The 13,576-nt window shown below is 40.3% G+C and overlaps 1 protein-coding gene across 10 annotated transcripts in view; it reads right to left on the bottom strand.

Annotated features, from left to right (window-relative positions):
* Positions 1-659: 659 nt before the first annotated feature.
* Positions 660-13,576, bottom strand: part of PAGE4 (PAGE family member 4) — a 153,374-nt gene continuing 140,457 nt past the window's right edge. For 5 of the 10 annotated variants that reach the window (XM_032331266.1, XM_032331261.1, XM_032331265.1 and 2 more), the window contains 4 exons: positions 4,420-4,505; positions 3,847-3,952; positions 2,015-2,146; positions 660-790 (listed from right to left, as the gene is read on the bottom strand). In XM_032331266.1, the coding sequence (XP_032187157.1) occupies positions 774-790; positions 2,015-2,146; positions 3,847-3,952; positions 4,420-4,497 (333 nt within the window). In that variant the 5' untranslated portion in view covers positions 4,498-4,505 and the 3' untranslated portion in view covers positions 660-773. Of the gene's footprint in view, positions 791-2,014; positions 2,147-3,846; positions 3,953-4,419; positions 4,506-5,325; positions 5,429-5,886; positions 5,998-6,376; positions 6,486-11,690; positions 11,856-13,576 lie in introns of those variants that run through there. The other 5 variants (XM_032331259.1, XM_032331256.1, XM_032331258.1 and 2 more) reach the window with 5 other exon arrangements.

The raw sequence follows: 13,576 nt of genomic DNA, 5'->3' as shown, positions 1-13,576 counted from the left end.
CATAAAGTATGGGCCAATCTCACTCATGAACAAAGACATAAATATCCTGAACAAAACATTAGAGAGGGGAATCCAATAATACATAGAAAGGACACTATATCATGACTTAAATTGGGTTTATCTAGGAATCCACATTAACAGATTAATGAAAAAAACTCTTAAGATCATCTCAGTCCATGGGCATAAGTATATGGTAACATTCAACAAATATTCATGGTAAATACCCTTAGCAAACTAGGAATAAAAAGGAACTTCCTTAATCTAATAGAAGATATCTAATTTTTTAAAATTTATAGTATACATTATAGTGAAAATGTTGAAAGAGAAATCAGGAATATACAAGGATGTCTACTATCTTTGCTTTTATCCAACATTGTACTCAAAAGGATGTGGCCAGTGTTGTAAAGGACAAGAACTACAAGGTAGAAAGATTCAAAAGGAGGAAAGAATACTGTTATTATCTGCATATAGTACGATTATGTATATAGAAAATCCAAAAGGACAAAGAGATACACTATTAGAATAAACTTAGCCAAGTTGCCAGACAAAATCATGACACAAAAATAAATAGACTTCATAGAGCAGCTGTAAGCAGAACACAAAGAGTTTTTTAAAGATACCATTTATAATAATATCAGGTTCCTAGGAACAGATTTAACAGAAGATACGCATGACAACTTCAGAGCAAACTTTAAATCTTTATTGAGAGAATTTAAGCCAAATTATCAATATAACAAACTGTATGTGTGGCTTCATCTTCTCTTCTTTTTAACTTACGACTGTCCATCACCTAAAACATAAACGTAACAGTTGGGTACATCACTTAGCAGAACTTAGACAATAATAAAAGTACACGGAGGACACTACAGCATTGGTTTTATAAGATGGAACTAAAACCAGAACCCTAACCAGCAGATAGATTTCTATGCAAATGTACACTTTCAGCATATAAGCACTAACTTTTTAAATGCATCACTCCTTTTGGTGGCATTAAGAAAAGATTTCTCAAACCCAGAACAGATTAAATTCCAAGAGCTTATTTAAAGATAATTTTAAGTAGTAAGCAAAATATGCCAGTGATTTCAGTTAAAAGAAAATCAACCAAGTAGAAACTCCAAGAGCAAAACAAAACAAGTAAACCCAGTGTCATTCAAATTCATTCACTTGAAATAATCTCCTAATCATCCATTTCAGCTAAAATAATAATGTCATACTTGGAATTGTTTTAACTACAGAGGACAAAGGACATTATTCCATTTGGTTTGTCTCTTTTGTGCAAAATTATTTCGTTGATCTAGCTCAATCTTTATATGGTCTATTTATAGTATGGTGGCCATCTTGTTCATTTGCATCTATTGTCCTGGTGTAAGCAGTCAACAGTACTCCCTTTAACTCTCAAGAGTGGCCTGGTTTAGATGATGATAATTACATAGTCACCAAAAAAAAAAATTACAGATCACACTAATTATACAACACTACCATCATAGATGACATTAAAATGTGAAGGAAAATATTATAATTTCTCACTGGTAGAGCTCACAGTTAAAAAAAATCAACAAACTAACCTATAAAAGCCAAAACAAAGAGAGCCATATTATTTTTTTGGTGTCTAAAAGAAATAAAAAATAGTTATTTTTTAGAAGTAGCTTAGGCAAATAAAAAGAAAATCAATAATACTGTGTTGTTTAGATATCCAATTGGCACTTGGCTATGTTAAACAATTTCTATACTTTAAAAAGTATTTGACAAAAACAATAAAAATAAAAAATAAAAAGTATGTGACCACTTGCATTGGGTTTCAAAGAACTTCTATTCCAAAGTAACACTTCCATATTTTATAATTCAACAACATGGCTTTGATACATATTTTTTGCTCTGACACCATCTTTGAATCAAACATTTGATGTCTGTACTACCTTTCAAATAAACTTTGTATTTGTGATTTATTACAAAAGTATGATAATACTGCAGGAAAAACCAACCCCATGACTTGTATTCTTAATGGATAACTTACCTGCTTCTTGAACTTTAGCAAATGCTAGATCAGGTGTAGTCTTCCCTTTCACATCAGGGCCATCTCCACTCTCACCTCCAGTCTTTTCCAGACCCTTTTCCTTTTCCTGGCTTTCAGCTTCCAGTTCAGGTTCTTACATAAATAAACAGAATTATTAATGTAAGCAGTAAACCATAAATTAATCTTACTAAATACAGCTCTGTAGGTTAGTACTGTAAAAAATGTGATGTATAAAAATACATTGAGCATTAAAAAGTTTTCTGCTAGAAAGTGGAGTTGCCTTTCTCATACATTATCTCCTCTATGAAGCGTTTCCTTTTCTAAAACTGTTTTAAGACAACTTAGCTGTCACCTTTGCAACCTATATACATTTATATTATTATACTTACTAGATCAGCCATTTGTTTACATGAATTTTTGGCAAGATGGTGAGCTCAAAACAGAAATCATTCTCTCGTTTATATTTTTATCTTCAGCAGCTAGTACATTACCTGCCACCAAGCAGGCCCCCAAAAATGACTGAAAAAGTCATTACCAATAGTAAGATTAGACAAACCCAAGCTGAAAAACGTTTTACAAAACATTTGTTTTTGACTCCAAAAAATGTCAGTCATGAAAGACAAAAGAAAGACTGAAGTACTCTTCTAAGAAAAAGAGAGATGACAACTAAATACAATGGGTGGTTTTGGGTTGGATCCTGGATCAGGAAAAAATAATGGTATAAAAGATATTATTAAGCCAACTGACAAAACTGGGTTATTACTAGGCTAACAGACTACATATTAGATAAGGTTTTCTTAATGCTGAAGTTCCTAAATTTGATCATTGTACTGGGGTTATGTAAAAGAATATCCCCCTTTTTTAGGAAACAGATACTGAATTACCTTGAGAATAAAGGGTTATATTTGAAACTTCTGCTCAGATAGCTTATATTTGTAATTTACTCTCAGATGGTTTAGCAATAATAATGTGTATTATTATCGAATGAAAAGGTGGTATGTGGCACAGGTTAGCAATTAGTGAATTGACATAGAAGATACAAGAATACACTGTACTTTCTTACAACTTTTCTGTAAGTTTTAATTATTTTTAAAGTAAAAAGTTTAAAAAAAAAAACGAGTATGTGACAACTAGGGGCACCTGGGTGGCTCAATCAATTGAGCGTCCAACTCCTGGTTTCAGGTTGGGTCATGATCTCAGGACTTTGGGATCAAGCCCCACATCATGCTCTGCACTCAGCAGGGAGTCTGCTTGAGATTCTCTCTTTTCCCCTTCTGCCCCTCTTCCCACTCACACATGCACCCCTCTCTCTCTAAAGTAAATCAATCTTAAAAAAATGTATGTGACAACTAGATTATGGTTCAGGAAAACAAAAATATTGAAGACTTCAACAGCAACTAGGAAAGGATTTCACATTTTTGTTTCTCTATTATTTCAAAAATTACAATCTAAGAGCTAATCAAAATATATCTAGGTTTGCTTAAATGTTTGATGCAATGACTTAAACCCAGAAAACAGCATTCTAAAAAAGCCAAATTTAACTAGTGATATAGTATAAATTCTATCTAAATTTAAAGTCATTTCCCTTAGTTTGTTAATTTAGAGCCTTGGCAAGAATTCCATTCCCCAAGCATGCCAAATAATTTAAAATTTGGGATGGTAAAGTGCTCAAAGAAGGAAAACTTATCAGAGAGGGGCTATAGTCAGCTGCAACTATACCTTTCCCTTCCCAAACAGGTTTCCAGCCAATTTTCAGGGAACCTTTTATCTATTTCTATTACTAATAGAGCCTAGTAGATGAAATACAACATGTTTCTCCATCCTCTCATCACCTTGAACCCCACATGCTCCTTCTTCTCTCTCTTGTCCAGGCTCAATATCTGGATCCTCAGTAGGTGGTTCCTTTTTTTGAGGTGTTTTTTTACCTGGTTGCTTAGCCTTGGGGGAGGGTAGGTGCAAATAAAGAGTATTGACATTAATACTATCATAAGAGAAGACACAAATATACATACTACATGGAAATAATTATAAATATGAATCTTTCTTATGCTCTTCTAAGTATTCAGTAAAATTATTCTTTCTATATAGAAAATATTCTGAGAAAGGAATTATCTGCAAGGACCAGTATTTCGGGAAACCTTTCTAATCTTTTCTGAGATGCGGTATTTGTTTATTAAAAAGTACAATAAGAAAGCCATAGAGATAATTTCCAGCCCAATTTACATATCCAAGCAACAACAGAAAATAAGTCTTTTTGCTCAGTCTCTCTCATGGGATTAATTTTTCACCCATTTTCAACAAGGAAGTCCTTTAAACAACAGATCTATATTGGTTCAACAACTTTTTCAATGGCTTTTCATAAAAAATTATTTCTGGCAATGGAAGGAAGATGTTAAAGCACTCACAACTCCAGGTTCATCCAGCTTAGAAGATTTTTTTCCATCTCCCTTTCCTCTAGATTTTGATCTTACTCGAGCACTCATATTTCTCACTGAAAGTAGAAAATCATTAACTGAAGATTGTAATAAAACAATAATTATACTGGACTATCTTCACAGCCAACTGCTGCTTATAAATTCTTTACATTTGTAGGGATTTCCAAAACAAAAAAGATTAGTTTTCATTAATTTAATAATATACTAATCTTATAAAAATATTTTATTACTCTTTAAAAAATTAATAATTTTTATTAATCTTGAATTAATAACCACTGCTTATTTTCCAATCGCATCAAATTAGGCTGTCTACAAAACCTCTGTTTCACAGGAATTTGGCAGACAAGGGACCTTCAAGTACCTGAAAAAAGACATACGACTTTCCCAAAAAGATTTAGTTTCACAATTGGACTCCCGACTATGAGAGATTTTGTTATATATAGCCCTGTCCACTTCTCCACTACCGTTCCCAATTCTGTGCTCTGTCAGCAGTTTCAGGTGCCTCCAGAACTCAGATGCCTCCAATAGCACCCCTAAGACTCCCCATCTTCATCTGGCACCCTCCCCTCCACAGCCCATCATCTCCCCTTTCCCAGGCCCACCACCACAGGGGTCATGGTGGCCATACCTGTGAGGAGGATAACAACCTCAAAGAACTTGCTCCCCAGAGACCAGGAACCACACTGCCCCCACCCACCGAAAGCCAGTACCCTCCTCACACTCAAACTTGAACTCCTGGTTGGACTAATCTGCGGACCTACTGATTGAGTCTCAGTGAGAAAAAATCCACACGTTAAGACTGGACCCGCTAGGCTGAGCACCCAGAAGGCTTTGCACATGCCCCCTCATCAACCACCACAACTCACTCACACTTACACTCCTGGGAGAATGATTGAGTCTCCAGGACAAAGAACCCAGACCGAAAGACGCGACCGGCGCAGCTCTCCACAAAAAGCTTTTTGCACACGTCCCACACCAGTGGCTGATGGGAAGGCCTGTAGCACTGGGCATGCGCACTGCTATAGCACATGCCACGTGGTAAGGCTTTCCCTGCCCCCCACCCAGGGCCTCACCACAGCTAGGCACTGCGCATGTGCACTGCAAGTGCTTTAGGGGAAGGGCTTCCCTGCCCCCCTCACGGAGGCCTCACGAAAAACTCCCGAATCTGCTCTCTATTGGCAGTTCCCGGTGCTGCCAAGACCCAGATATCTCAAATAACATCACCAAGATTTGCCGCATCTTTATCTGATACCCCCTTCCTCACCCACCCACCATCCTCCCCCGCCTCAGAGCCCCCCAACAAAGACAAAACCCATGGCAACTGCAAGACCCACGAAGAGAAACGTGATTACCTCAGGAACCTCCCTCCTCTGAGACAAAAAAACTATACCACCCCGACCTGCCTTTAGTCCGCTCGTTCTTTCCTCACTCACTCACACTTACGCTCCTGGGAAAACGATCGAGTCTCTGAGAGAAAGAATCCAGACAGAAAGACGCGACTGGCACAGCTCTGCACACAGGGCTTTTTGCACACGTCCCACACCAGTGGCTGATGGGAAGGCGTGCAGCACTGGGCATGCGCACTGCTACAGCATATGCCACGCGGTATGGCTTTCCCCATCCCCCCACCCAGGGCTGCACCGAAAATTCCCAAATCTGCCCTCTTTCAGCTCCTGGTTTCTTCAAGACCCAGATATATCAAATGATGCCCCAAACTCTGCCCCATCTTCATATGGCCCCCTCCCCTCCACTTGTTCTCCACCGTGACAAAAGCCATGGTAGCTGCAACGCCTATGAGAAGAATAAAGACCTCCAAGGCTTTCCGCCTCAGAGACCAGAACTACATGGTCCTGACCCAGCCAAAGCCCACTGGCTCCCTCCTCACAGTCGCATTTAAACTTCTACACAGACTGATCTAGAGACCTACCTATTGAGTCTTGAAGACAGTGAGAAAGAAGTCAGACAGTACGATGCGACCTGCACGGAACTTCACCGGGACCGCTTTGCACACGTCCTCACACTAGTGGCTGATGGGAAAGTGCTGGGCACTGGGCATGCGCACTGCATCCCGCATGTGCTGCATGGGCGGGGCTTTCCTCAACCCTTCATCCGGGAACCCACCGAGGATTCCTGCATCTGCCCTTTGTCGGCAGTATGTGATACCTCTGGCACCCAGACGCCTCAAATAACATCCCCCAAGACTCCCGCTAACTTCATCTGACCCCTTTGCAGCCCACCATCCTCCCTTGTCCTGGCCCCGCCGTAACATGGGCCATGGCAGCCAGAGGACCTTTGAGGAGAAAGATGACGACTCGGAGGAACTTCCTTCTCAGAGATTACAGATCTCTCTGCCCCGACCCATCTGAGTCTTGCTGGCTCCCCATCACACTCATGCATTCATCCTATTCGCTTTAACACTTGCGAAGAGACAGCAGAGAGCCTGTGGGAGAATTAGAAAGGGAAAGAAAAATGGCATCTATCTTCCGTCGCCACCTAAACACAGCCCCTGAGGAGTCAACTTCACCAGCCAATCCCAAGCTTTGGGGGTACGTGTAATAACACCTGTGGGTATAGGCAGTGATGTGTGTGTCACATAGGCTGTGGATCCAGCCTTCCCCAACCAAGCAGACTCTGCCCTGCCTGGAACAAGGCATTGTTTCTGAATCCTGGAATACTTGTCCTTCCCTTCTCCACCCCCAAAATATGCCAGTGCGTCTAGGACTGTTCCCAGTCCTGCATTTCACCTGCCAATTGGCCCTCCAAATTTTCTCCTCAGTGCAACTGTCCCAGGGCCCTCAAGAGAATCTTAGGCTCCCCCAGAGATGTGTGAAAGCTTTTAGGCTCTGGAAGTGTGCAAAGCCATTTTAAGCATAAGAGGAATCCAGAAAATGTAAAGAAAAGTATTGCTAAATTCGAATATATGAGCTTTAAAACTTGTACATATCCTGTAACCCAGCACTTCTACTTCTAAAACTTTGTGTTAGGGCATCTGGGTGGTTCAGTTGGTTACGCATCTGTCTTCCACTCAGGTCCTGGGATCAAGTCCCACATTGGGCTCCTGGCTCAGTGGAGAGTCTCTTTCTCTCTCTACCCACTCCCCCTTGCCCATGATCTATCTTTTTCACTCTGTGTCTCTTTCAAGTAAATGAAAACAATCTTTTAAAAATAATAAAATTTTATGTTAAGGAAACTGTCTTGGATGTGAATAAAGATTTAGATACATGGGTTTTCCAAAGGAGCTTAATTTATAGAATAATGGTCATGGATTTGCTATATAACTAAACTGGCACATTTGAAAATGGAATGTGGCCACCCATCAAAAGCAATACTGACTAATGTCTGCTGTCATATTGGTGCTGCTTACATTGAGTTATTAACTTGAAACAGCTGGTTATGTAGCATTGTGTATGTGCCGCATGATCCCAAAAGGAGAGGATTTGGTAAAGTTTACTTCCTACTCCTCTCAGACAATAAATATAATTTGTTTTCCTGAAGCCAGCATGTTCCAGGGCTCCAAAGACACATGGTACTCCACAGGTAACACAGGAGGTAAAATGCAGTCCTCAGGATTGTAGGTCTCCTGCATCTGGTAAACCTCCAAAGGCTTCACCATGACCTAGGTGGTCTGGTCCTCCACTGTCGAGGAAAGAGGGAGGGGAGGGGAGGGGAGAAGAACAGGCAGCCCACTGTTGCTGCTTTTGGCAAAGGTAGGTGGACAGAAAGGAATTTGCCCTGCCCTTGCCTATCTCCACCCCCAACCCAAAACCCTTTCTTTCTTTCATTCCCAAACTCTGCAGGTCGCCTTTAGAGAAGCACACATTCTTTGAGAGTTAGAAAGATCCCCTGTGGCAGAAGTAGGATTGCCACATCCCTCCCTCTCTGCCTTCCTCTCACCCTCCCCGTCTCATACAGATGAGATCTAGAGTCAATTTAGAGCCAAGGGTAAAGAATATATAATTTTTCCTTAATTTCACTAATTAGGGATAACCACTTTTAATATCTAATCAGGAGCTGTTCCTACAATTCAGATCTTCTTGTGTATGAAATAAAGATTTACTGGGAAGGATTGAGGTCTCATACTCTTTAATCAGCATAAACTGTGGGATCGGGCCTCAGTCTCATGTTTCTCCTTGGGTGAGCTGTTTTACTGGCTCTTAGTCATTTCCTGTTATCTCTTGGAAAGACTATCTGCTGCCCAGCTGTCTCCCTGACCTTGGTGCTTTGTCTGTTGGCAGCAGCTGCGCTCTCTGGGTAGGATCAAGTTTCTTCAGGACACTGGGAAGATGGGGTCCAGTCTGTGTGAGAGCTTGGAGTCTAAACTGAAGAAAAAAAAAATCCAATTTGCCCTGTGCTTCAAGCCTTCCAAGTAACCTCATACTCGGACAACTTCAGGGCAGAGCAACCACTCTGACCAAGGACACTCAGGTACTCCCAAGACCTTGTTTGTATCATTGTGAAGATGGTAGATAGCATTCCATTTTATTTGTTTTATGGCACAAGTAAAATCTGCCCCTCACAAATAATTCATTCACTGAGAATTGCTCAGTTCCACTCTCATGTCATTATTATTTAAATCCCAGCATGAGGTCATCTCATTCTGGGCAAAATTAACACCTGGAAGTAATAGTGTTGTTGTTAGGACCATTGAGGGGAGCCAAAAGGCATCCCTTTCTGCCATTCCTGTCCCTCCCCTTCCTCACCATAGCAGAAGGAAAACAGACTTTTTGTCCACCCATTTACTATTGTTGGAGGTGATAATCAAGAATAGGGACTAGTGACTGTGCCCAGTCTGAAGTGGAACACGTATCAAGGTCCAACCCTAGGCCAAGGCCCAGGTGGTACATGGGCCAAAGGTAAGCTCTTTTCAGACTGTCCAAAAAACCAGCGGGAGAAATGTGATATATGTACCTGGGTCAGTTATGAGAAGGATGTATAGACACAAGGCCATGCCGCAGCCATGGTGAGGTGGCAGCTGTGACTATACTGTGAGCGGGTAATGACCCAACCTGTTTCCAATACCCGGAGGAGGGAAAGAGTAGGGTCACATACTAAAAGTGTGTGCTTCAGGAAATGATGGAGGTGGGGAGTGCTCTGTTCTTCCCTGTCTCAGGTTCTTTTGGCCTAGGTACTGCCCCTGTGGGTCTGCGTATAGACCAGACCTGGGAGTTACTGCTCATAACCACCACTTTCATGTGTATTTGGGAGAAATCCCAACAGCTAGCCTTGGAGAGAGAGCAATAGAGGGTATTATGGGTTGTGTCTGTGTTGAGGTGTTACGGGTTGTGTCTGTGTTGAGCCCCAACAGCTCGTATAACCAATCCCCAATCCTTTACATGAAGGAGAGGAAGCAGGTTTAGAGGTTCATGAGAAACTCCTGACACTCTCATTATCTCTCAATTAGTAATGCACTAAGCATTCTTTCCCAGCCATCTCCCTTTTGGGATTCATTCTAAAGGTATATCCATCCAAGTAGACTGCGGTATATACACAACAATTCTAAGAATGCAAAAACTGCCTGTGTGTTCAGTAATGTATTTGCTCATAGGAGTTGCAGGAAAACTAGACAATGGAAATTTTGCAGCCATTGAAGAATTAGATAAATTAACACATATCGGTATATACTGATGTCCATTAAATAAGGTTAAATAATACCAAAAAGGCATAGAGCACTATAGTATAATATTGTTTATTTTATTTTATTTTATTTTATTTTTTTAAAGATTTTATTTATTTATTTGACAGAGAGAAACCACAAGTAGATGGAGAGGCAGGCAGAGAGAGAGAGAGGGAAGCAGGCTCCCTGCTGAGCAGAGAGCCCGATGCGGGACTCGATCCCAGGACCCTGAGATCATGACCTGAGCCGAAGGCAGTGGCTTAACCCACTGAGCCACCCAGGCGCCCCAATATTGTTTATTTTAAACAGATACATGTGCATCTATGTGTGTGTTTTATGTTGATTATTCCTCATCTTTTTGCTATTATAAGAAAAATTAGAATGAACATCACATTCTTCTGCTGTAGCATGCTTTTCTCATATTAGAATGTATTCCTGGAAACTGAATTGCTGAATGAAAGGAAAGTGGGGGCTTTAAATGCTTTTAATTTGTCTTGCTAGATGACTCAAAGATAGGAGAAACCATTTCACACTCCAGCTTGTGTATAAAAAGACCCGTTTTCTTTTATTTTTAAAGATTTTATTTATGGGGCACCTGGGTGGCTCAGCCGGCTCAGCCTCTGCCTTCGGCTCATGTCATGATCTCAGGGTCCTGTGATCGAGCCCCACATCAGGCTCTCTGCTCGGCAGGGAGCCTGCTTTCCCTCTCTCTCTGCCTACTTGTGATCTCTCTCTCTCTCTCTCTCTCTCTGTCGAATAAATAAATAAAAATCTTCCACCCTTGCAATTGTTGGGTATAACATTAGTTCTTTTTCTGCTATTTTGATGGGAAAAAATGGTCCCATGCTAGTATCTGAATTTGCACTCTTGATAAATAATAAAGGTGAACATTATTTCTCAAGTAATTCATGCTCATAGTAAAAAAATATATGAAGTCAGAAAGGGGAGAATTGAGAAACAACCCTGGGATTCCAGCATTCCTTAAAAACCTTTCTTCTGCGGCGTCTGGGTGGCTCAGTCAGTTAAGTATCTGACTCTTTTTTTTTTTTTTAAAGATTTTATTTATTTATTTGACAGAGAGAAATCACAAGTAGACGGAGAGGCAGGCAGAGAGAGAGAGAGGGAAGCAGGCTCCCCACTGAGCAGAGAGCCCGATGCGGGACTCTATCCCAGGACCTTGAGATCCTGACCCAAGCCGAAGGCAGCAACTTAACCCACTGAGCCACCCAGGTGCCCAAGTATCCGACTCTTAATTTTGGCTCAGGTTGTGAACTCAAGATTGTGAGATCAAGCCCCATGTCAGCTCCACACTGGGCGTGGAGCCTGCTTAAGATTGTCTCTCCCTTTCCCTCCACCTTTTCCCCTCTTCTCCTCCTCATTAAAAAAAAATGCTCTCTTCTCTTTGTCATTTTAATGCATATATTTCCATATATATGTATGTATGTATGTGTATAGATAGAAAGATAGATAGCTCTATCTATATATATATATGTCTTACACATTCATTCTAGATTATCATCCATGCTGCAGCAAACATCCTCATGAATCATTGCCTGCCTACTTCTTTAATGATTTGAAAAAAAATTCTACATGAAGAAATAGCAGCTTAAGAGTATTTACAACTTGCCTGACATCACATCCTCTGACAAGGTATTCCAGGAATTAAACCTGTCTGATCCCACTGCATTTGGTTGTTTCTTTACATTGTGTTGCCTGGTGGATCAAGTTCCCTTGAACCCTTTAGCTCAAGGAGTTTAGCAACCCCATGACCATCATCCACAAGAGGTGATGTGGTGTTAAGTACCATATGCGCTGGAAGCAGCACTGGCACGAGGAACATCATGAGCTAAGTCATAGATGCTGGTAGGTCATAATATGCTTGAAAACTGCAGAGACCACTGCCTAGAGATCCGGGCTATGGGTGAGAGAGGGATCTTTTCTTTTGTGTCCTTGACCAACAGTAGAGTACAGTACGGGCATGAATAGATTGAGAATATAAATAGCCTGTGGGTAATTTTTTTAAATCAACTGCATGCTAATCATGAAAGAAGTTTTCCTGATTGCAAAGGAGAGTTCCTATAATCTGATTGACAAAGCATGTCATTTTAAACTTTGACTCCAACAATCTATAAATTCCAGATATTACTCATGCACATTTAGTTGTCACACACACATTCACATGTATTCAGATAGCTATTACTTAGTGTTGGCATTTTGGGGTGGTTCACTGGAAGCAATGGAGAGGATCCTAGGAAGGTTTTATCCCTCTTGGCAGCTCCATCACCTGGAGAAAATGCCCCCTTCTTCTCTCCTCCTTATACAGAAGCTTCCTGAGTTCCCTTTCTGTGCCAACCAATCCCCAATTTATAATTGCGCTTTCAGTCTTCATTGATGGTATTCAGGCTTCTCACCTGTGCTCATCCAGCTGTGGACTTTTCTCTCTTGGTTGAGTTTCTACTTATGTACATATTTCTTGGTAGTTAGACAACTGGTGAAGTTACCTTCGTCATGCTGGCCTTTACTGGCTCTTATGCCTGTATATGCCTTTGCCAAAAATCAGTTGTCATATGTGCATGGATTTATTTCTGAACTCTCTGCTTTGTTCCATTTATCTACCTTTATGTCAGTACCATACTATTGTGATATAGTTTTATGATAATTCTTGAAATCTTATTCTAGTTAATATAGGTCCTTTGCTTTTCCATATGAATTTCAGAATCAGCTTGTTAATTTCTACAAAAAGTACTGCTCGGATTTTGATTGAGAATGTGTTAAATTCATAGATTAATTTGGGGAGAATTGACACCTTAATCATTTGGAGTCTTCAGACCCATGAACAAGATATACCTCTCTATATACTTAAGTTTTGATTTCTGTCAGTGGTGTTTTGTACTTTTCAGTGTACATATCTATCACTTTTTTTGTCATATTTATCCCTATGTATTTCATATGTTTTATGGCGTTGTAAATTGTATTGGATTTTATTTCAGTTTTTATTCTTGTTAGTATATGGAAATAAAACTGATTTCTTTCCATTGACCTCGAATCCTGCAACTTTGTTAGACTCACTTGTTGATTTTAGTAGCTTTTAATTAGATTCTATCATATTTTCTGGGTGCCTGGGTGACTCAGTCAGTTAAGCATCTGCCTTCGGCTCAGATCATGATCCCAAGGTCCTGGGATCAAGTCCCGCATCAGTCTCCCTCCTCAGCGGGGAGCCTGTTTCTCCCTCTGGCTGGCACTCTGTCTCTCTCTTTCTCTCTGACAAATAAATCATAACATTTTTTAATTAAAAAAATAAACTGTTAAAATAGATTCCATCATATTTTTAATGAAAATGATCATGTCATCTGTGAATAGACAATTTTACTTATTCATTTCCAATCTGTATGCATTTTATTTCCTTATTTTACCTGGTTATACTACCTAGAACGTTGAGTACAATATTGAATACAGGTGGTGAGAGTAGACATCTTTGTCTTGTTCCTGATATTAGGGCAAAAGCGTTCAATA

Source organism: Mustela erminea, chromosome X (genome assembly GCF_009829155.1).
Source record: "Mustela erminea isolate mMusErm1 chromosome X, mMusErm1.Pri, whole genome shotgun sequence".
Taxonomy (NCBI): Eukaryota; Metazoa; Chordata; class Mammalia; order Carnivora; family Mustelidae; genus Mustela; species Mustela erminea.
This window is presented reverse-complemented; position numbering and strand designations above follow the sequence as displayed.